Source organism: Haemorhous mexicanus, chromosome 3, assembly GCF_027477595.1.
Source record: "Haemorhous mexicanus isolate bHaeMex1 chromosome 3, bHaeMex1.pri, whole genome shotgun sequence".
NCBI lineage: Eukaryota > Metazoa > Chordata > Aves > Passeriformes > Fringillidae > Haemorhous > Haemorhous mexicanus.
This window is the reverse complement of record NC_082343.1, coordinates 71,173,845-71,197,018: the sequence shown is the minus strand read 5'-3', so window position 1 is coordinate 71,197,018 and position 23,174 is coordinate 71,173,845. Positions and strand designations below refer to the sequence as shown.

At 38.1% G+C, this 23,174-nt stretch overlaps 1 protein-coding gene across 1 annotated transcript in view; it reads left to right on the top strand.

The window, feature by feature from the left end:
- SLC16A10 (solute carrier family 16 member 10) overlaps window positions 1-22,889 on the top strand; it is a 65,956-nt gene extending 43,067 nt beyond the window's left edge. The window contains exons 3-6 of the mRNA XM_059842284.1: window positions 267-705; window positions 14,561-14,704; window positions 16,184-16,412; window positions 17,663-22,889. Of these exons, the coding sequence (XP_059698267.1) occupies window positions 267-705; window positions 14,561-14,704; window positions 16,184-16,412; window positions 17,663-17,898 (1,048 nt within the window). The 3' untranslated portion in view covers window positions 17,899-22,889. The remainder of the gene's footprint in view (window positions 1-266; window positions 706-14,560; window positions 14,705-16,183; window positions 16,413-17,662) is intronic.
- The last annotated feature ends 285 nt before the right edge of the window (window positions 22,890-23,174 follow it).

Here is a 23,174-nt window from a genome sequence, read left to right as displayed (position 1 = left end):
TTGATGTAATAAAAATTGAATTTATTTTTCTTTTTTTACTTCTTCAGTGAATTCTGCAAAATTTGTCAGTGGAAGGAGACAGCATAGCTGCTGAATTAAGCTGATACAGTGCTATTCAGCTATAAGTATATACAAACTCTTATTTACTGTAGTGAGTTATGTTGGTTGATTGATTGATTGAGAAGCTGTTTTGTTGTCACTTCCAGGTGAATGAGCATCCAGTGCCTTACCAAACGCTGATGGTTTGTTCTTTTCTTTTGGTACAGCACCATTGAACCTCTGTATTTCACCTACGGGATCCTGTTTGCCTGTGGCTGCTCCTTTGCCTACCAGCCGTCCCTGGTCATTCTCGGGCACTACTTCAAGAAGCGCCTGGGACTCGTGAATGGCATTGTCACCGCAGGCAGCAGCCTGTTCACAGTGTCACTGCCCTTCCTCCTGAGGGTCCTCATCGACTCTGTCGACCTGCTCAACACCTTGAGGGTCCTCTGCATCCTTATGTTTGTTCTCTTCCTGGCTGGATTTACATACAAACCTCTTGTTCCCAACACCAAAGACAAGGAGGGAGGAAAGAAGGGAAAATTCAAATTACCTCCTGCGAAAAAGATTTGCAATTTCTCTGTTTTCAAAGTTCTCAGTTACCGAATCTGGGCTTTAGGGATTCCAGCTGCACTTTTTGGATACTTTGTGCCTTATGTTCACTTGGTAAGTGCACATTTCTTCCTAGGTGTGATGCGTTTGAAGCTATACATACTTCCCTTTGTGTTATTGATTTAGAAAGCAGTTGGTGATAGGAAGCCAGATTTAAACTGCAGGTTGAGTTGGGGAGAAACACAAAATTAATTTGGATGTTGTCTTATTAAAAGAGCGCTTTAATCAGAAGTATTAGTTAAGCCAGATAAAATCTTTGTGCATTGGTCTCAATGCAAAGTTTAAAATACTTTAACCATGAAAAGAGAGATTTGAAAAATATTCTATACTATTCCAAAGAGAATTCTTTATTTTGGTACTCAGCTGCATACATGGCCAATGACACTTGTGTGTTTTAGATGCAGTGTGAAAGGGGTAAAACATGTTAGAAGTGTAATTTTTGTTCCTTTGTATTGAGGTTTGTAAAGTGTCGATTTTTAGAATCTATTGTATTCACCATTTTTCAGGTTTATTAAAAGCAAAAGACATGGATTTTTCTGTCTCTCAAACTTCAGCCTTTTAATTTACTAGTATAGCATTCATGTAACTGCTCCTCTTACCCTGTCCCTCCCAGCTGCCAGGTGAGCTGTGGTTTATTGCTGTCTACAGCAGCTGATGGAGCTTCGGCTTCTGGTGATGGGGAAGATGTCAATTAGCCATCTCCTGTACATCTACTAGAGTTATTTCCCTAGCAGGTGTTTTTTCTGTAGTACACTCCTAAACTAAGAAATTCAGGTGCAACTGGGAGATGGATGCCTTTGTATCAGGCTGGCTGACACACATTGCACTGCTGAAATGGTGAATTGTTCTTGGACAGCTTGCGGGTGGTGCTCTCTTAACTGAAGTGGTGTAAACCAAAAGGCTTAAAAGGGAGAGGTGGGGAAAAGCCCACAGTTTCCAATGAGATGCTGCATTGAGACCATTGCACATCCTCATGTTAAGAGTATTTGATAGAGCATGGGCTAGTAGAACTCAGTATGAAAACAGAAAGATCATTTTAATATTTATTATTTACCCATGATAGAATAGTGAGATTAATGATAATAAATATCTTCGCTTCTTTTGAAAAATCTTCAATGCTTTAAAAGCTACTTTTTATTCAATATAACAAGTGGTTATATACTGCTTTTTGGTAATGGATTAGATTACTGACTCTGCATCAGATATTTATTTTTAAAATTACCTTATGGTTTGGGCAAGTGTGTTTTTGAGCAGCTGTAAACTGACTTCTGTTAATGGTTAGTTCTTGTAACTTAGTTTTTAATCATGTAGATCTTATTGTATAACACTTTGAATTAGCCTATTTCAAAGGACTGCATAACCCAGATGACATCTTTTGCTATTTCCCCAAAAGCTTTGGAGAGATGCTTTAAAATAAAACCAACTTCAGAGGTGTAGGAGTCAAGTGTTCTAGAGTAAGCTATTGGATAGGTCATAAATAATTGTTAACCCTTGCAGAGAGCCGAAGAATAAGGCTATACAAGCAGGTACAAAGTACTTCTAAAATATATTTATTGAACAAAAAGCTTGTGACTTTTTTTTGGAAGCTGCTTGTATTACTGCTTCCTGGTTATAAATCAGACTAAAGCAGCTAGTTGGCTTGTAGAGAACAAAGCCTCTTATATTATACTATACTATATAGTATTATAATTTTCTTTTTTATAGGGTGCCTTCCCCCCCATCAGATTGGCACATGAAATAAATCAGATGGCTTATTGAAATAAATCTCTAATATAGGAAAACAATTTGATCAAGGCTGTTTCTAATATAGTGATTGATAACAGTATAAAACTTATTCCAGTGTACTGTTAGAATCTAGTATTTTAAAGATTACCTCAAAATTATATGAATATACTCTTTTTGCTCAGAGTTTCAGAGAAACCATGATGCTTATCTGTTTATAACATAAAATCTACAATGGTAGACAGACACATGCTTTGTATGCCCCCTTTGAGAGGGGAAGCTTTAGCTCCTAGTAAAACTTAGACTGAATAATTCTTGTCAAAACCCCTCCCTGAAACCCACAAGTTTTCATTTTAATTTATATGTATCTAAATACTTGATTTTCCTTAAAGTCCCCGTGGACCTGAAAAAAATCAGTGTTTATGAAGGCACAGCATGGATTGTGCCCTTCAACACAGATACTTCAGCTCAAGTAGATAGCTCTGGATGTTTTTTATCCTAGTTTTGTCTGCTTTTGATAAAAAAGTCACACTTTGTGTACTTCCAGAAGTACATAGAAGTATGTACTTACAAGTAAGTCAAAGGCTATAAGAAAAAATAAAGTTTTTCACTGGTACATCTACCAAACCAGAAACTACTTTCCTCAGCTTTTGAAAATTAAAGTTACTATTGTTTCATTGTTTATTGTATTTTTAAAACTGTAGCAACTGGAAAAGGGATGTGATCTTTAGACAAGTGACAGCTTTTGATATGCTAAAATTCTTGAGTTTTTCCCAGTGTTAGGGGTGGCTGACAGCAGCCAGACTGCTAGACAGGGATGCTGGTTATAAGTGCCCTAAGAAAATAATACTTATACAGTGAATATCATGCCTTCTGACCTGTATTCACCAAGTCACATTTTTCCCACCTGGAAAGACAGCTTCTGCCAGAATGGCTGTGTTTGACCGTGTGATGAAGCCCAGGTGGCACAGACCCTGCAGGTTGGCATCCTTGTGTGTCACTGCTTGGCCTCTGGTGGTTGGGGGCTGCAGGCTGGGTGTGCTGGAGTTGCTGTCTGCCAGCCTGGCACTGCTCAGGAGCTCCTAAGGTCCAAGCCAGGGCCTCTGTATGCTTCTGTGCCATCCTCAGTCTCTGTTCCTGCCTCTTGCATTTTCTGAAGCTTGTTGGAAAGGAGAATACATGCTGTGACCCCTGTAGTGAAAAAGAAGTAAAAACTCTTTGGGCTTTGAAGTGACCGAATTAGCCAAGTCTTTGCAATTTAACTCTCTGCACCATATTTGCTGTGTGGAGTAAAAGCTGTTAAAATTGAAGACATAACCTGCTCATTAAGGAGGCTCTAATTTAAAATTAAATGCACTAACAAATTGATTATACGGCATGCTAGATAGGAGCTGGTAACTCTTGCCAGCTCCTTGACATGAATCCTGACTGGTAGGTATTAGGCATCAGATTCCTTTTGGCTCTTGCAGGGGAGAACCAAAAGGGAGAGCTTTTCTTATCCCTGTTTAATTGGTGTCAAATTCCATTAATAGGTGTTCCATTACATGTAACTTGGGAATTGGGTTGAGATGAAGACTATAAATAAGTTTTGACTTAAGTTTATTATATACTTTCAGCATTAATTGAGATTGTTGAAGAACAAACTGATAAGTCATAAGATAATGCTCTTTCCGAAAGTTTTTACTAAGGACTGTCTCACAAGGAAATGAAGTATATCTGAAAGGAAGTATACCTAGTCTCTGTGCCACTTGTCCTGTGCTTGTTTTGATAATAAATAGAGAATTTCTGTTTTTCAGCAGTGTGATGTTAAGGGCTTGGTGTTGTTCTCTTACCCTTAAAAAAATATTTACTCAATCAGGATCATGCATCCTTAATTCTTAGGAGCTTGTTAGGTCATTTCTGTTAAAATTTGATACAAGGTCACATGCTCAGTAGCTTACAAGATGTGGGTGCCTTTTGTGCTTTATTTAGCAGGGTGAAAAGAAATACTGCTTAAAATGGATGTTGTCACTGCCTGGTCTTCTCTAAGCAGTGACTGAGGTCATTACCAGGTTTCAGTATGAATTTAGGAAAATATTAATTATGACACACTTAAAAAAGGGGCTCAGTATTGTGTAATTTTGATGTAGCAATATTCAGCCACTATGAGGAATACTGCTAGGACTGATGATATCTTAATACTTTCAATGCAGTGTTTCAGTCCTGTAGTAATTTGTCTTGGGGTTTTTACAAGTATGGTTTGATTTAACAGTTACTTTTATTTAATGCCTCTTGCTAATGATAGGTCCTGCCTTATTTATGTAGTATTTGACACCTTGAAGGATGAAGAGCTGAATTTAACAACCAAGTAGTTGAAAGAAAAAATGCACATATTTATTATGTGTTATACTTCTTAAAAAAGCAACTGGATAGTAGATAATGCAATAAAAATGTGTCTTGATAAAGTTTACCTTTTTAAGTTCAAATATTTGTTATGACGAAAATACTCCTAAAGAACAACTACCTATGTTTGAAAATTAGGCTTGTGGTTTAAATGTGGCTGCAGGCTTGTACACAAAGCTACCCATTAGTTGATGCTCAGTGTGAAAGTTCCCATGACACTGACTGTCCTCTTGAAACTTCAGAGTAGCTCAGGAAAAAGATTTCAGTATTTCTCGCCTTGCTTTGCTGCTGCTTTCTTAATTTACTGTGTAGATCTGGCTTTTCCTTTTGATGCTTATCCATGCTCATATTCCACAATGGGTACATACTTGCATATGTAGAGATTTTTGGTTAGCAGTAGCTATGTGGAGTACATGTGTTCTCTGTCTCTTTGCTTCATGTTTAAGAGATGAAAAAATGGTTTCTGTCTGACCATTTTTTCCAACAACTTTCTTAGGAGAATCTGTCTTGGTAGGCAAATAAGTACTGGATTTAATGTCCTCCATAGATAGATGCTGAAGATTGATTGCCTGATTGCTTCTCTGAAATCTGCATGCGCCAGGAATAGGCTCATCTAGACCTCCAGAGAACAGGGAAGTGAGATTGCAGACCTAATGTTTAGGGGAAGAAAAGGTAAATACTTCTGCTGAGAAACAAAGCATCACCTTGGATTCTGCTCTAAGATTCCTGGAAAAGAAAGTGCATCTCAGAAATGAAAAGTAAAGATGCTTCCAAGCAATTTTATTTGTGGGAGAGCCATGAAGCTGGTTAGAGTTGCTATAGAGTACGTTAGTCAAAAGGACCTTTTCATGCATATAAACAGACTCATTTTCTTGGCTGCATCACAAAATCAGGCAACTTGGATAAATATTAGTCTGTCCTCTGGGTGGCTGTGTCTGTCTCCAGATCTTGTGTTTGTCACTTTGAAGTTGCTGAGTCTAGTGCTATGCCCACAGTGTCTGTCCTTGGACAAAAAGACAGTGCTCTCTGCTGGTCTGTTTCCTATCTTTTGCTGGAACATTCATTTTTTTCCCCCTGCTCTTTAGATAATAAAAGTAGTCTTTTCACTTTAGAAACATAATTAACAGGACTTGCTGATAAGGATTAGAGCTGATGCAGGCTTTTTTTGCCAGATTTGATTCCTCCCCCCACCTTCTAATCTGTAGTGTAAGTTTTGTGTCTTTTGTGTGATTTAACTGTTCTACAACTACTTTATCACCTTGGAGTACCTTTTTATATCGAGCCTTGAGGCTTACTTGGCCTTCAGCTCTGTTCTTTATGAGCCACCTATTTTGGCTAAATGGCTGCCCATTTCTCGTTCTCTATCAGTGATATGCCTTGTTTTTGTTAATAAGAGATCAGATTCTGCTGTGCAAATTCAGTGTTTGAACCTTTGCTCCCTAAAATATGTGCCAATAAAAACTGTTGTCTTGTGCAATCAGCTTGGAGAAATGAAGAGCCAAGTTCTTGTGAGATCCTCTGTAGTTACAGCTTTCATAGGAACTTGTCTGAAAATCTTGCTGTGTCATTTGCTAGCTGTATTTGCTTCCATATACTCTGAAAGTTTCTTAAACTTATTCAGGACAACACATTCTATCTATTTTGCCTGTTAAGGAAAATTGACATTTTCCACTTGTAAACTGCTCCCTCCCCAGGCAAAAGCTTTGGGTCGTTAGGAAGAATTATACTGGAAAAATATAAAGGGGGTATAGAAACCACCTAAGACTCTTCAGGCAGATCTGAGCTACTGTATTGGGATAAGCTATTATAGTCAGGATGAATCTCACTTCAGTGTCTGATGTCCTGCCCAACAAGACCCTAATCATCATCCATAACATTTCTTGCAAATATTTCTGTAACTCTTCTAGCCTCCCCTGAGGGGAGAACACACTGATGATGTGTTCCCGGAATGTTGTTAGATATGACATCTCTAAATTACATCTCCTCATTTGAGAAATGAGTGTTTTAGCTTCTGCCCTTGTCCACAGACAGTGGCAGTGGCTCCGTGTTCTCTGCAGTGGGAGACTTGCCCAAGGAGCCATAAGTGGAAAGGATTTGCCTTGCAGTATGTGAAGCTGTTCAAGTTTTCCATTGTGTGTGAAGTCCTGATCCTATGCTTCTCTCCTCCCTTTAATTCTTACACCTCTGGATTCCCCAGTGGAGACAAATGGAAGCACAGAGATAAATATTTTCCTCTATGTCTGAGGGCAGAGCATGGTGAAGAGTCTGGTCTATGCTCTAAGGACTCGAGTAACCAAAAATCTCTAAACTTTCATGTACAAAGTCTGCATATCCACAATAAAGTGCATACACATAACACATCTTGTAAGGCAATAACACATTGGTTCTTGTGAGGTAAGTACTGTCTGTTCTGTGAACCACCTGTATAATGCTATAAATTTGCTACTTTTAGAATGTTGTGTAAAATAGTGCTGAATATCCAATGGGTGTGTCTGGATATTTTATTTATTTATTCAAACTGGAAAAAAACAGCCTCCATCACTCCATTCACTTGCTTTTATGGGCTGCTATTCAAGAAACCTCTTCATTTCTTCAGATCTCCTACATCAGTCATTTGTCTGAAGTCTACCGTGTCTTTTATTTCCCAGAATCTGCTGTTAGTCTTGTAATGGTAGGAAAGTATCTTTTAAATTATGTCCAGTACTAACCATAACTGTGTCAAACAGATTTCTCTATACTGTAGGTATTCTAAAAAAGGTAAAACTAGGTATAGCTGTCAGTTTTAGCACTGTTACCTTTCTCATCCACTTAATCTATCATATTTCTTTCTCCAATGGAAGACTAACAAGACACTGGTTTTGTAAAGGTCTGATGTAATTATTAAGCAGATATCTCTGAGACCCAAAATCTTCAGTGGCTCCCTGTGCTTTACTTGCTTTTCTAATCTTTGCATTTATCTCCCTTCAGATCTCAACATCTGCTGCAGTTTGACTGCCCAGGTTAGTGAAATTTTCCCCCTTTATCCCACTTCTATTTTCCCATTTCTGTCATTATCCTGTGCACCCATTTCTTTTCCAGTATTCCTTAATGTTGACCTGGAAGTATTTATTCTTGGTTAGATTGTCTACTTTGGACATTGGGGGTGGTAGTGGGAAAAGAAAGAAATTATTTCCTACTTTATATTTGTAATTGCTATTGAAAGCGTATTTTAGATATGTTTGTCAAATGAGTACTGAAGGCAAATAATATTTGAAAATATACAGAAAGAACAGAAACAAACAAGAATAAACCAAAGATTTTCTGGAATTTTTTTTTTTTTTTTTTTTTAGAATGTTAGGAAATGAAATAAAAAAATAGGTAGCAGGTATGCTCAGGTGCAAACTATGTGGTGACCCTGAAGGATAGGAGCAAAGCAGTCTTCCTCAGATCTGCAATACTGGCAGGTTGAAAGGTCTGAGTTTCATTGTGATTTCCTTTGTATCTGTCTCTAACAGCACACTACTTCATGTACTCTGGCATAGTACAAACTGTTTGGATAGCAGATGGAGTGTATAATTCCAAGTCAGAGTAAATTTCAGAGTAAATTGCAGAGTGTCTTATCCTTTTTTTTTTTTTTTTTTTGTAGTTTCAATGCTATTTTAATGGTAAACTTAAAATCCTCTCTTTGGATGCTTGAAACATCTGGACTTGAACTGAACTCTTGAAACTCTTCACATGCCCAGAAACCTGACAGCTGGTTTTGCCCTGCTGTCCTCATACAAAGTAACCAACACTCATTGCCAAATTGCTTCTCTCATATACAGACCACTTTTTGTGTCCAGTTCCTGCTCCAGGAAGAGCTGTATGGAAAACATCTTTGCTGTTTAAGTCCTATTCAGACTTGTGAATATCTCACCATGTGTTTTGAATCTTCTGTTGAGATCTCAGAACCTAGCTCTTTCTATTTGATTGTAGGAATTGTCAAGCTCTGAGCTATTTTCCAGGTTCTTTTCTGATGATTGGGTGATTTTTTTTCATTACTACTGAGCAGAATATTTCCTAGAAAAGGGAAAAGTGGTTTTTGATTGCTTTTGGAAGGGGAAAAAGAAGGGAACATAAATGTCTGAGTATCCTGAGTAAGGACTGTATCTCTATATAAGTAGGAGAGACTATCATTGTCATCTTTTCCTTAGGAGTTAAATGAAAATTTGACTACTTGATTCAATTCCTCATGGCCCTGATCCAGTAGATACTTGGCAGTGTATTTAGGACTGTCTTGAAGGATTGAGACAATTAAAAGCTTTCTTCTGTTCCCCAGTAGAGTGAGTCAGGTGCTTCACCCAGGTTTGTTGAAAGCTGAGGGGATTATGACTGTGTCCACAAGTAGATCTCTAATACTGAAGTGCTATGGATGCCCTGGGAATTCTGTGGTGCTTGAACAGAGGTTTGAGAATCTGTTTAGATTTTACTTGCCTAGATCCTATGGTTTAAGGAATCTAGTTTTGAGAGATGTGATATGAGTAGCACAGATGCTGTTGTTGAGCAAGGACATCAACATCTCTTAGGGCATGGCAGTAGCATTGTACAGGATTTGTACAGGATATCCTAATCCATTGCTTTGATAGTCCATAATTTCTTAATGGTAGCATATAATATAATGTGCTTGGTTTGAATTGCATGAGTTGTAAACTGATAACATTTTATCACACTAGTAAATGCTACAAGGATTTGTGTGTTGGGGAGGTTTCTCACAAACAGGACTGCTGGGGTATGGTCCTCGAGCTTTTATTTGCAACATCAGCCTCATTGCATGGTTGAGACAATAGAAAGATGAGATTAGAGAAATTAGAGGAATTAAGGTGGGTTGTTTGGTTTCCTTTTCCCCCCCACAAGTCTGTGTTGGTCCTTAGTTTGTGATGTTACCTGTTATATATTTTAAAATAGATCTGCTGTAATTCTGGAAATTCAAATTAATGTGATTGACCTGTAACTCTCTAGGATGTTCTGATAATAGCTGATTTTGGACATAGTTGAGTTTTGAGAGAAAAGTAGGCCCTGGAAACAAGAAATGACTGGAACTGAGACTGTAAAATACGGATTGTAGTCACAAGTAGGAATAATTTAAAATAATGTTTTTAAAGGATTTAATCCAATAATTTAGCACTCATCCCTTGTGTACATAACACTTCATTTCTTGTGGATCCCTGACTTTATTCTTGTGCTCAGTCACTGTGGGCTTCCAAAGATGCATGTGTGCCTTATCTGTCTTGCTGCTGCAGCCCAAGCCACACCAAGCCACTGGTTTCCTTCACATGCTCTTTAGGATAACACTAACAGCTCTGAGATTTAAAAAAAATATTATTACCATTTAGGGTATATGGCATCAGGACTAGCTGGTTTTTTGAAAAAAAAAACCCTCAAAATTTTTTTAACTGTGTAATTGTCAGCTGTGAGTATTTTTGAATTTTTAATGCTTAGGGTTTTTATGTTAACTAGGCTTAACAGTTAACCTGTTAACTGTTGTGTGTTGTGTTCAGTTTTACTTAAGAAATTGAGATTATGCTTGTTCTGAATCTTCATGATGTATAAACTATTGTGTTTAGTCTGCTTTACTCAGTGGAATAAGAGAAAAGTTCACTGTTGGCATGTAATGAATCAACTTGTTTATTTTTTCCTTGTTCTTTACGTAATTTAAATTGACAAGAGATAAAAAGAGGTATTACCACTGTTGGGGCAAGTGTGTCAGCAGGAATTTCTCAAAGATGTGTATATGCATTTTTATCATGTGAAGACACTTAGCTAAAGTAATATTTCATAGAAACCATCTCAGAATATTGGCAATTCCTTAAAAAATTGATCCAGGTTAGGTATTAGTAATGCTGTTTCTGTCTCTTAGCATGAAGATCATCTTTTCATAGAAGTGCAGGAGTTGCTGGCTCGTTTTGCTGGGTTTTTTTTTTTTTTTGCTTACCAGTGAAAGTTTCTGCAGTGGAATCTGGACTAGAAATGTATTTGCCTTAAATGATCTTCCTGGCTCCCAGTATCATATAAAGCTCACTGGCAACCAAGTTTCTTTTTCTGTTTCTCACCCCCCTTACCCCCCATTTTTGTGGTGAGTCCATATGTTGGAGAATAAACAGTGACTTGTCCAGAGTTAATTTATGCTCTGCTTCTTAGCACTTTCTGAAACTTCCAATCATCCAGGACAGCCCACTGCAAAGAAAGAGATCACCAGTCCTGGCTACAGCATTGATCCAGCTGATGGGATGGCCAGGGTGCCACCTGGACTTTGTGAGGCTACTTCTCTCTGGCCTGGAGAGAACTAAATTGCATAGAAAGTGAGAAAGTTATGCACAGTCTGTTCTTGTAGACCTTCCTGGAAATGAGTTATGGGGTTTTAGGGCTTTTGGTGCTGATTCCACCCTAAAATCCATACTGGCTTCTTGACCTCATTCCTGCGCTTGCACCGTTCTGTTACGCTTATCTCCAGGAGCCAGAAAAAGGACGTTTGTCCTGGAAAAGTGCTGCCCTACCTTTGTATGGCCTCCTTCTCCAGTCACACGCTGTTCTTTTTCATAGTATGTCATTGCCAACAATCCTTGGCTGCTACTACCAGCAATCCTTGGTTGGCTCCACAGCTATCTGGCTATCAGTGTTTGAGACGTGCACATGAGTCCCCTTATCTTCTAGGCTTCTACACTCCCTCAGCTCTTTCAGAAAACTTAATTTGGAGCAGTCAATTATATTTCTAGTACACAAATGGTACCAGCAGTACTCCCTAAGCATTTCCTTTTATCCTTCTGCTTGTTTACAGTGAAAGTGTCAGACAGCAGGACTTGCACCAGTAATGGAAGAAAAAGGTGGTTTTAATGTGCTCAGAGTTTCCTAGGTTTTATGCTGCCATTGGCCATCTGTTTTGGTCAGAGAGACTATTGCATTTATCCTAAAAAAGCTTTGCTTGACTGGGAATCTCCAAAATGGGGAGAAAGTGTTTGACAGAATTATTTCCTACTAGCTCATAACCACTTCTTTCAGATTCAAGATCTTTGTGTTTGGAAAAAAAGGAGCTACAGCTTTGCTCCGATTGATGTCTTTGATTCACTGTGTGAGTGTAGCTGAAATGCATGTGCAGTGAAGGGGAGGGTTTAGAAGAACCTGAGTCTTGGCTGGTTGGAGAGAGGTCAACCAGCTCTGTGTATCAGAAAGCATTCCAGCCACTACCAAGTGGCTGATATGTCTTCTAATCTCATTCTAACAGTAATGAGAATTTGGACAAGATCTGTGTGTGTCACCCTGATAGCAGAGAGCACAGGTATAAAGGAGAATGCTGATGCCAGGGATGCATTCAGTTCTGGTCTTCACTGTCTATATATCTTTATTTGGAAAACTGGATTGTACAAGGATAAATTATATTTTTAAATAATGAAGAAACTGTGCTACTCTGGACTGTAGTTTTGCCTGAGCTAACCAGGTCCTTTCTACATTTGGAAAAATCAGACCTGCAATTCAGCATGCACACAGCCCTGAGTGAAGATTGAATATGCTGTTTAGGATCTGAGCATCAGCTCTGAGAGATCAGGCCAGGTTGCTCAGGGCTTTGTGCATTTGGTCCTGAAAAACCTCCAAGGAAGGAGACTGAACAAGTTCTCTGGACAACCTATGCCACTGCCTTCCTGAGGAAAAAAATTCTCCTTATATCTACTTGGAAGCTTTCTTCAAGATTATAGTGTGCTTAAGAGTAGTGGAAGCAAAAAAAAAAACCCCAAACCAACCCAAACAAAAACAAGAACAAAACAAAAAAATTAACCCACAAACCAAAAAGCCAAACCGGCACTAATTTAGATATTTTAAATTTGGGATGAGTAGTGGTTAGTTTCTTGCTTAATGAGTTAATTGAATCAGTGCTTTCCCTTCTTGATGGAAGAGTGGAAGCATTTCACCCCCTGTGCTGCTTTGAGAAATCCAGTTACTTAGTTGCAGGTGCAGGGTTAATAGTTATCTAGATGCAAAGCTTTATCTTGCCTCTTGAAAAGCCTCCCGGGAGTGGATGGGTCAGGCCTGCTAATTAAACAATCTGGAGGCTGCAGAAACCTGCAAGTGGAACAGGTGACAAAAATTGCAAAGAACGCCTGGGCTTCTTTTGCCAGCTGGGCCAGCAGGTGTTGATAAGCACATAAAGGTAGGGGTGGGAAAGCTGTCAGCTTTTCCTTTTCTTACCTTTGGCAGAAAGGGAGTAAGCAGAGTAGCTTATCTTTTATGTTTAAATGTCATTTCAGATGAAAAATTTCATCAGATTCCCAAATGTGTCTCACAAAGCAAAGGAAAAAACAGAGCAAGCAACCTGTCTTCAATTTAAGTTAGAAGTTTTTCTTTAAAACTAGAATAAACCTTGGTTTTTTCTTTCTTACAAAATCAGTTATATTGGACAAATTAATATTAGATTAAATAGGCTTTCTGTGACAGGTAAAAAAATTCCAACAGATTTTATACTTTAGAAAATTGCTCTTACTCAGCAAGTCCTATTTTCTTGTTGGAAAAAATGGCTCTGCTTGTGTAGTAACCTTCTGGCCAGGAAAAAATTGACAATATTTTGCTCTAGAAGTATTTACTAAAATGGAGTGTTTTCATTTTATAGATGAGAAATTAAGGGTTCTCTGGTTTGAAGTGATATCAGGCTGTGGTTGCCTTGTCCCTCAAATGTTCTTACTACATCTTTTCTGAGAATCAATTTCTTCTGTTTGGTCTTTCACATCTCTGAACTTTCACTTGTTTTTACTTGTTTTCTTTTCTTGTTCAAAACTACTTATGAACATGGAGATTACAGAACTGTGCAAATGATTTCTACATCTTCTATTACCCATTTTGGCATATTTGGTATTGCCACACATGATCCAAAAAGCGATAGTGAAAAAAATCTCTTGTGGATAATTTTCTGATCTTTGGGGATGATTAAAAATAAAAACAAAACCAAAAACAACAACAACAACAACAAAAAAACACAGATGAAAAACACTGTGGAAGTAGAGAGAATATTAAAAAAATCCAAATCCATCAAGCCAGTCTGGTGAGATATATATATATAGATATATATATATATATCTATATCTATATATATATATATATATATATTTTTTTTTTTTTTTTTTAAACTGTGGCTTGAAAAGTTGGAATTCCTGACACTGGTAGTTCATCCTGTTGTGGTCGATGGTCAGTTGCTTTAGTTCTTCAGGCTGCAGTGGCTGGCAATCATTCTTCCAGTCTGCCCTGCTCATTGTTGCTGAGGCTGCTCCCTCTCGCGGGAGTGCTTGCTGTTGTGTTTGGCACGGCAGCTGTCTTCTGCCCCGCTTCCTCCTTGCCCCTGGACATCTTGGATTTTGGGATGAGACCTTCTGAAGGGCCGGGCCTCTCCTACTTGCGCTGTCTTGTCTCCAGCTCTCTGCTTCTTGCTCCTGCCCTGAGCTATGTTGCAGGCTTGGTAGCCCGTGTGGCTTCTGTGTTACTTTGAATCTATCATTAGTAAATTTAGAGTGGTTGGAGAGAACACTTCTCAGTTAGCTTTTTTTTTATTTCTTAATTAGACTGAGCCTCCCTGTTTTCCTGATTCAATTCATTAGTTGTGAATAAAGCAGCAACACATTTCAGATTGTTTTTTTGTGTTGCACAAAATACTGCATTTTAAAATCTGTAAAAGCCAAGTAAATCAGACGACTGTTTGTAGCTGAACTTGTAAGTGACTGACAGATTGCTTCTACTTGACTCAGGTTTTCCAAGGTCTATCTTTTTAATTCTAAAGCAATTTTTTTTTTTTTTTTCTCATTTTAAACAGATGAATCATGTAAAAGAGAAATTTGGTGACAGTGTGCCAGAAGAAGTGCTTCTGCTGTGTCTGGGCATTACTTCAGGAGTTGGCAGGTTGATCTTTGGCAGAGTGGCAGATTATATTCCTGGTGCAAAAAAAATCTATCTTCAGGTATGTGTTTATCATTTCTATATTCCTTCTGAACTGTGGATCCCAAGGATTTGGTTTCAGGTACTATTAATAAGTAAGCAGAATTAACTGATTGGAGATTCAAATTTGAGAAGTTTCGAAACTCTAGGAAACTCAGTGTATGGCTTTTGATGCTAGGAGCCTTTGGTGCAAAGTTTATGAATCTCTGATTTTTCTTTTTAATACTGAGAAAATGTCTATTTCCTGCTGGCTGTTTTCAGCTGGGAATGAAAGAAATTACTGTTCATTAGTATGTGACTGAGAACCTTTGGGGATTCTCTAGATTCTGCTTTCTCTGTTTTATCCCAGATTATGATTTCATAATGGCTTTCTCCAGATAGGGGAAAAAAATTAAGCCATGTTTCTCTAGTAAGGATTTTGGATCTCTTGATCTTTGACAGGCACTAATTTAGTGTCAGATATGTTCTGTGCAAGTACATGGGGGTGTGGCCATGGCAATACAAGTGGTGCATAGTTGAGATTTTGCAGAAAGAGTCCAGAAATGCTGAAGCTTGGAGAGAAAGGAGGATATTCACTTATTTCCCTCCATGCTTATAAACGATGTTTGGTTTTTTGGTTTGTTTTGAGAAACTAGCAGTGTTAGTGTGGGATTTTGGAAAAGCTTTAATTTACTTCCATATTGGCAATTTTGAGGTGTTCTTTATTTGGTCTCTTAAAATGAATAGCAAGGGAGGCATCTAGTGGGGTTTGTCTGCACTGCATTATGGAAATCAAAAATTCTTAGGAAAGAATTACCATTCTGCTGGAGTATTTGTTGTCATGGATAAATTTGGATTCCTTGATGTTTTATGGTGGAACAGTTAGGTGGAACATTGGTTCCCAGTGCTTACATATGGATGGTGCACAGGCAAAACTGTTCCTGCTTTTATTTTCTTTTTAATTCTGCTTCATTTTGCTGAAAGACAGTTTTGTTCCTTTAATCTGAAACAAATAATCTAAGATTGTATGAGAAAATCTTTGTAAGTATGCATGACTACAACAGTTTTTTTAATGGAAAAATTAGATATTTTCTCTTTTGTTGAATATAAGCACCCTGAAATAACCACTTCTAATGCTGATATTTTTACTTACAACAGTGAGGAGTCGAATTACAGTATTCCAGCTATCTTAAACTTTTAATATTTCTGTGACTTACTTCTCAAAAAACTATTAGTGCATGAGAAATGACCTTACACAATCACTGTAAGATAGTGGATTACAATTGCATTTTCAAAGTTTGTGAAATGGGTGGTACAATTTCTTTGCCTGCCATGAGTGATATATTTGTTTTATCATAATATGTAACTTCTGATGGTGGTAATCCATGGGGACTGATTATTTTAAAGTAAATACAGGCAATCTAATTCACTGCAAATGCAAGGAGGTTCATCTGGTCCCTTACGATTTACAAATTTGATGCAGTGCATTTTTATGTTTTTCTTTTTCCTTGTCCATATTTAGGTGGCCTCATTCTTTTTTATTGGGCTGATGTCTATGATGATTCCACTGTGCAATGTCTTTGGAGCTCTCGTTGCTGTCTGTCTCTTCATGGGCCTGTTTGATGGGTGCTTCATTTGCATCATGGCTCCTATTGCCTTTGAGCTCGTTGGGGCTCAGGATGTCTCCCAGGCCATTGGGTTTCTGCTTGGACTCATGTCAGTGCCTATGACAGTTGGTCCACCCATTGCAGGTGAGTGTAGGCAGGGTTTGTAGCTGTAAATGTGTTTCTATGTTTGCATGACTTTTTTGGCCATGTTTCCCATTCCTGCATCACGTGCAGAGCTTTGACATCTGGGGTTTTCTCTGTGTGTTCTTGAGAAGGTAAAGGAAATTTACCTGCTGCTCTTGGGTTGTTAATTTACTGCACTCTTCAAAGTTTGCTCAGTCTTCTTCATTGTTATGCAGGTGTAAAACATTCCTCAAAAAAAAGATAGATGGGTTTCCAGTTGGATTTAGGACCTGACATTTTCCAGTTTGTACAAGTGACAGCCTATCAGTTGCTTGTGTTACAGAGGGCCTCCAAATTAAAACCTGAAAATTTACTGGATTCCAAAATTTGCTCATGTTAAACCATTGTGAGGTTAAAGGCTCCAGTCACTTTAATTGCTCCTCATAAGTAGGAATATATATATTTTATATATATATTTGTAAATAAAATTATATATATAATTATCAGTATATTAAGTGGCTTTATTCATCCTTTGGTGGGAGACTGGCAAAGTACAGGTTTTGAAGATGAAAACTTGGAAGTTCTTGGGAGGTAGAAATAGCTAAAGCTGTGTTCCTCACCGCTGATGATATTCAGTGGTAATTTACCCGGAGGTTTGGTGAGTGAAAGGTATTTCATAAGATGTAATTGAACTATGCAGCATTATGAAGGACAAAATTTTAATGCTAGAACAGCACAGACTTGGTGCTTCCTACTATCACACCTATTAATACTTAAATAGAATTTGACTAATGGGAGAAATTTGGAGAGAGCAATTAGAGTGAAGTATTGGGAAACACACTTCTTAGTTAGAGGCCATGAGGAATGCAATATATGGAGTATATCTCAAATTAGAAGAATGAGCATATTGATCAAAGGTAGCTGTTTCCAAAAGGAGGAAGAATTTCTCTAAGTCATGGCAAGATACAGGTGCTGGAGAAGCTCAGATGAACAACTTTCAAATGGGAAAGATGGTGAATGTTTTTAGTGGATGGTAATTAAGCAATTTTTAATTGGTTGAGGGGTGACATACTGAGCTCTTTGTTACTGCTCCGAGTCACCTCTTCAGTACCTTTCTACCTCCATGCACACCTGTGTTTGGCCATCAGGTTGTCAGGTTCTAGCGGTTATAATCTGTGCCAGCTCTTGGGTTTCTGAACCTGAAGCCAGGACCCATTTTCTGTAGATTGCTGAGGCCCCTTTATTGATGAGTGGTCACTTTCTATTCCCAGGCTTGCTGCGGGATAGGCTTGGCACCTACGATGTGGCATTTTACCTGGCTGGAGTCCCTCCCCTCATCGGAGGAGCGATTTTGTGTTTCATCCCCTGGGTCCACGAGCGGCAGAAGTTGAAAGAGAGAGCAAAACCTGTTGATGGAGAAACTACTGAGAAAATGCTGGAGAATGAAAGCACTTTGGTGTCGGACACGACAGAAAAGCCAGTCAAAGAACTGGATTCTGGCTTTTGATGCTTTTTTCTTTTCCCTACACCATCCTGACCTCCTCTTTCTGAAACCAGATTTCTACTTCTTGGCTGAAGATACTATGTGATACTGAAGTCTTGAACTATTGCTCAAATTGAAAAACTGCTACAAGAATCTTTTATACCATTGAACTTGTGTGACAAGTCTTTGAGTTTGATTGCAAGCTACATTTTCAAGGTATTTGAAGTTTTGTAGCTTTAGTGTGTACGTGCGTAGTGATTCTGTGTGTGAAGAGAATATTTTTCTAATCCATCAGAACTGATTTCTGGAAATGTGAAAGCTGTTTTTCCTTCACTGACCCAGGATTCTTCAATGATGTCTATGATCCATCCTCTGCAGGCAGGCCCCTGGGTGTTTATACTGGATAATGTAGTAGCTCTTACGACTGATCTGTTTTATTGAAGTTTATCATGCTGTTTACAGTCTTCTATAATTCTCTATCATGAACACAAAGATGCATTTTTTTGCTGAAATGATTGTTTCATTAGAAAGCTAAATTATTATACAACTGTTGAAACACTCACTTGTGTTTGCATTCACCTTTCACGGTAGCCCAAAGAACATTAAGGATGGCATTTTTGATGGGCTCAGGTTTTAAATACGTTCAAACCAAGCTCCAAGTGCAAACACGTTCAGAAGTTAAGCTGCTGAATAATAGATTTTTTTATTGTTGTTATTATTATTATTATTATTTGGTGAAAGCAATACCCTTAAGATGTATGTTTGTAAATCTTTTTTCAGCCAAACCTCAGAGTAATGGATAGTTTTGAAACTGTACTGACTATTTCTTTGGAGCAGTATTGTGAATTAGACTAAATTTCAAATTATTCTGTTGTACTTCTTAGGATTTCTTTTTTTTCTTCTTTTTTTTTGTTCATAAAACCAAGACAGCTTTAAAGGATACATTCTAAGTGCAATACCAAGTATTTTTAAATGTGGAAATATACACGAGCTATTAAAACAACATTCAGCAATTGAAGTTTTTTGCACTATGTGAACATGCAGGTTTATTAGAGGTCTTTATAGCTGTGCTCAACTGCCCGTAGATTATATGGCTCCATATTTTTTTCAAATATAAAGAAAAGTCTTTGCATGTCCTATTTCTTGCTTGACACCCTAAACAAATGGCCCCATTGCTTACGTATCTTCAGGTATTATGCACTGTTTGTCAAGCAAGTAACCTCTTTTTCTGAAAAATGTTTAAAAGCATAATACTTTAAGATGAAAACACTGCTTTTCATAAAACGCAGTTTATCATAAAACACTTCAAAGTACACTGCTTATCTATGGATATAGTTCAGCAATCACTGGAATACTTAATCATTTTTTATTTCAGGTCCATTTACTACCAATATTTTTTGTTGCCTCATTTAAAACTGTCCTAGCAAAGAGTAAACTAAATGTAATCTGGGCAAAATGTGTATTCAAGTGCTGTGTTTAATTAGTAACTGTTCTTTACATAAACCATGGAGGCATACTGGTTTTGTTGTTTTTTTTTTTTTTTCCTGATAGCCTTTATTATCTTAATTACCTTGATTGCCTTTTTTATTTTCATTCTTCTTTTTCCAGTGTTGTAGTAAATTGCTCAGAAAACCCATATAAAACAGCAATACTATTGCATTTAATGTTTACATCTAGCAACCAACAGAAGTTCTTTAAATATAATCATGCAAAGCATTCTAATTATTATAGACCAAAGCTCAGGCATTTTTTATATTGCAGGATTTCAGTCCCTACTTTGCATGAGTGAGGTCTAAAAGAATTGAATATATAAAATGTTAGAGAGACATATGTGGAGGGACTTGGAGGTAGGGGCAGGGGGAAAGTCAGTCTGGAAAACCAAGGTCCCTTCAGGTTCACCGGGACTCGTGCTTTGGCACATTGCAGGTACTTCTAAAGATGTCATTGAAATATGCATAGTAGTGTTAATTAAAATTACTGCCTTCATTACAACAGTGATGCTGACTGCCAATGCTGCTCTTGTCTGGAGTGTTTCTGTAGAACATGATATTCAGTATTATTTTCCATTTGGGCAACACAGAAGATGTTGTTGGCTAAGTGTGGTAAAAGACTCTCATTTCCTGTTGTCCTGTTACAAAAAATTAGTGTTCATCATAGATCTTGCATTTCATGTGGTTTTTAGCCCTGAGTTTTATACCAAAAACAGAGCTGCTGCTTTTTTAAAATCACTGGTGCAATTTGAAAGGATTGTGAGCAGGTATCTTGGTGTAATTATGGCATCTTTCCAACTTGCTGCTCTGCATCTCTAAATTATCTGGGAGAGTATATAACATAATGGTTGTAAAGATTTATAAATGACATGGAAAAGGTATACGGTACTGCATCAATAGTTATTGCCATGCTGTTTAAAAAGAAAAAAATTCCAAACTCTCATATAAAATTTATAAAAATCCCCAAACCAACAAACCAAAAAACCCACAAAAATCGTGACCTCTGTGAGGAGGATGTTTAGGAGTGATTCCTGTGGTAGAACCAGCTAGTGAGTGGGATATTGGATGAGAGGGAAGCAGAGTTTGGGGGGAAGGAAGCTCTGCTGGTGTGATGATGTTGGAATAACAAACCCATTTTGCAACAACGCTAAAATTGGAAAGGCTTTTCAGAGAAGATAAAGTAAATGGATGTTTAAGAACTCTATTAGCATCTTTTCTGTTAGTTTGTATCCGTGGGGGAAATGTCCAGTAGCACATGCTCTTTTCTGGACAAAAGCATCAGGTGTTTATGTCCTAAAGCTAGTAAGATGAAAAACAAGCTCAGATTGTTTGTGCTGAGGCTGACCAAACACTGAGAAACTTATTGAGAGAGATACTAGATTCTGTATGCCCTGAGGTTTTAAAAATGAGGTTAGATTGACTCTGTTTTAAGAAAACCCAACAAATAAATCCCCAAACAAACTAAAACATGAAAAACCCTACACAAATGGCAACTATTTAGTAAATTTATTTAAAAATATATTTAATATTGTAGAAATAGAGAAAAGGACTGAATATTCCATTTTATTTTAACTGAATAAATGCAAATAAGATTTTGTAACAATATATTTTTAGGTGTGAAAACCTATTCATGGGGAACTTGCTGAAATCTTACTTTGATGACCTAAATCATGCAAGCCTTAATATGGTTGGGGGTAGATTCTAAAATTAAAATAGCAGCTTAATTCAAGAAGGACTCTTAAATCACTCTGATCTATCCCTCTCTTGAGAACAGTTCATAGAGTACTTTCTGTAGACATTGTTCTTGTATCCTATAAACAAAGTAATCATCTTTTCATTGAATGTTCTCAGGGTAAATCTTAAGAAGAAAATGAGTAGAAACAGGTTCATTTAAAATGGTAGTGTGAAATTTCCACTCCTATGTGGTGCTGTCATTTAATACACCCTTGAAATCAAAACTAATTTTAAGCAAAGCTTTGTTGATTTCATACTTTTTCAGTAGATATGAGATTCTTTTAATCTAAAGAAAACTGTTCAGCAAAGAGTCTGAAATGATGGAAACCCTTTGGGTTCTTAATTACATCTCAGCTATGCAACAGGATCCAGTGTGGAACTAGAAAAGTATGGATGGATTTGTCCCGGCTACTTTTGAAGACCTGAAGATCTATACAAATCTCAGACCCAGACTTCAAATTATAACATAGTTAGAATTTCTTGCATCCAGGTCTTTGTCTGTTCAGCATTAGCATTTAAATTATTTTTCTAATTTTATTTCCAGTGACAGTTTATTGTCCCTGAAAATTGCCCCCATGAGTCAAAGATGCTGTAGCTGTTCCGTGGCCTTTCTTCAGGGTGTATTTGGCATCAGATGAGGCAGACAACTGACACTGTTCTCCTTTGGCCCTTCATGCACTATGTGTGGACACTTCATTCCCCCCTCCCTGCAGAGATACTGGATTGTCAAACTGATGCCCACCACATTGGAAATGGGTGGTACTTTCCAGCCTTCCCTGGATGAAGCCTTTGAGCAGGCACAGCCTGGCAGAGCGGGCAGGTTTTGGAGTGGTGGGGGTGTGAGGTTGCATCACCCCTGGGGGAGGCAGCTCTCAGGGTGGGTACCAGATGAGTGCTTTGATCAGGGGCTCGTGGTGTAAAAAAAGGGACACTGCCATTGTAAAGCAGAAGTGCCCTGCTCAGGTCCTTGCCTCGGGTAGTACATGCCGAAGGGACAGGAGGGGCTTCCTTGCAGCCCCAAAGGGTCAGTGTCAGGTTGGGGATCAGTGCTACAATCCTCCATGTCATCCATTCGGGTCAGCTTACACAGCCGGGCTCTCCCTGTGCTGGCACGGGGCATTCCCAGCCCGGCTGCTTGCACAGGGGCTCAGCTGGGCCCTCTGGGCAGGGAGCAGAGGCAGTGCCTGGTCTGGGGCCCAGATTCGCCTTTGGAGAGCTGGACGTGTTACAGAAGTCAGAAAGGACCCCCTGCTATTGAGAGAGTGTGTGTATCTATAAATACAATGTATTTTGACCAGGCCATGCACAAACAGTCTGCACCTCTCTAGAGGAGGTGTAGTTCTGAAATGTGAGAGATGGCTGAGGAAGAAGTGATGCCTTTCTTTGCGTGCCTCCCTGTTGACAAGCACAGCACTAGTGGAGTTCCAGCCAGCCAGTGAGTTTCTAGTCATGTAAGCTTTGGCATATGTGCAGTATGCCTTCTAGTCTATATATATCTTGTGTCAACAGCTGTAATGTTTTGGAAGTGAATATGCTAAGATTAGAGTGATTTTATACTAAAATGTTTGCTAATATTGACAACACTGACATGTTTAAGTATCTTTGTAGGCATCACATTTTGTATGTTGTTTTCGATATTAAAGGGTACACGTTTTGCTAGCCTTAACTCCAGTCTTTCAAGTTCTGCTTTGTTAGAAGGGTAAGAAATGAATGTTTAATGTTTCTCGTGGTGCTAAAGTAACTATGATCAGTCTCAAATTATTCAGAATAAAGATGGTAGTTTGTAAGTGCCCCATTTGTTACTGCATGCATAATTTTTAGTCTTACTCTTGTGTAAAACTTGCAATTTTGAAATGTAATTGTGTTGTTTTCTGATAACTATTGAATGTGGTGTGAAGACTTTTATACAAAAAGTCTTTACAGCTTTTATGGCCACTGTGCTCTGACTGAAATGTCCCCATTACATTTGTTCCTACATTAATATATGGTGCAACCCCTTTCATTCTGATTGCACTGACAACCCATTATAAGACTAATGATTTAAAAACCTAAGCTACTGAGGTGCTTGTTTCTGAA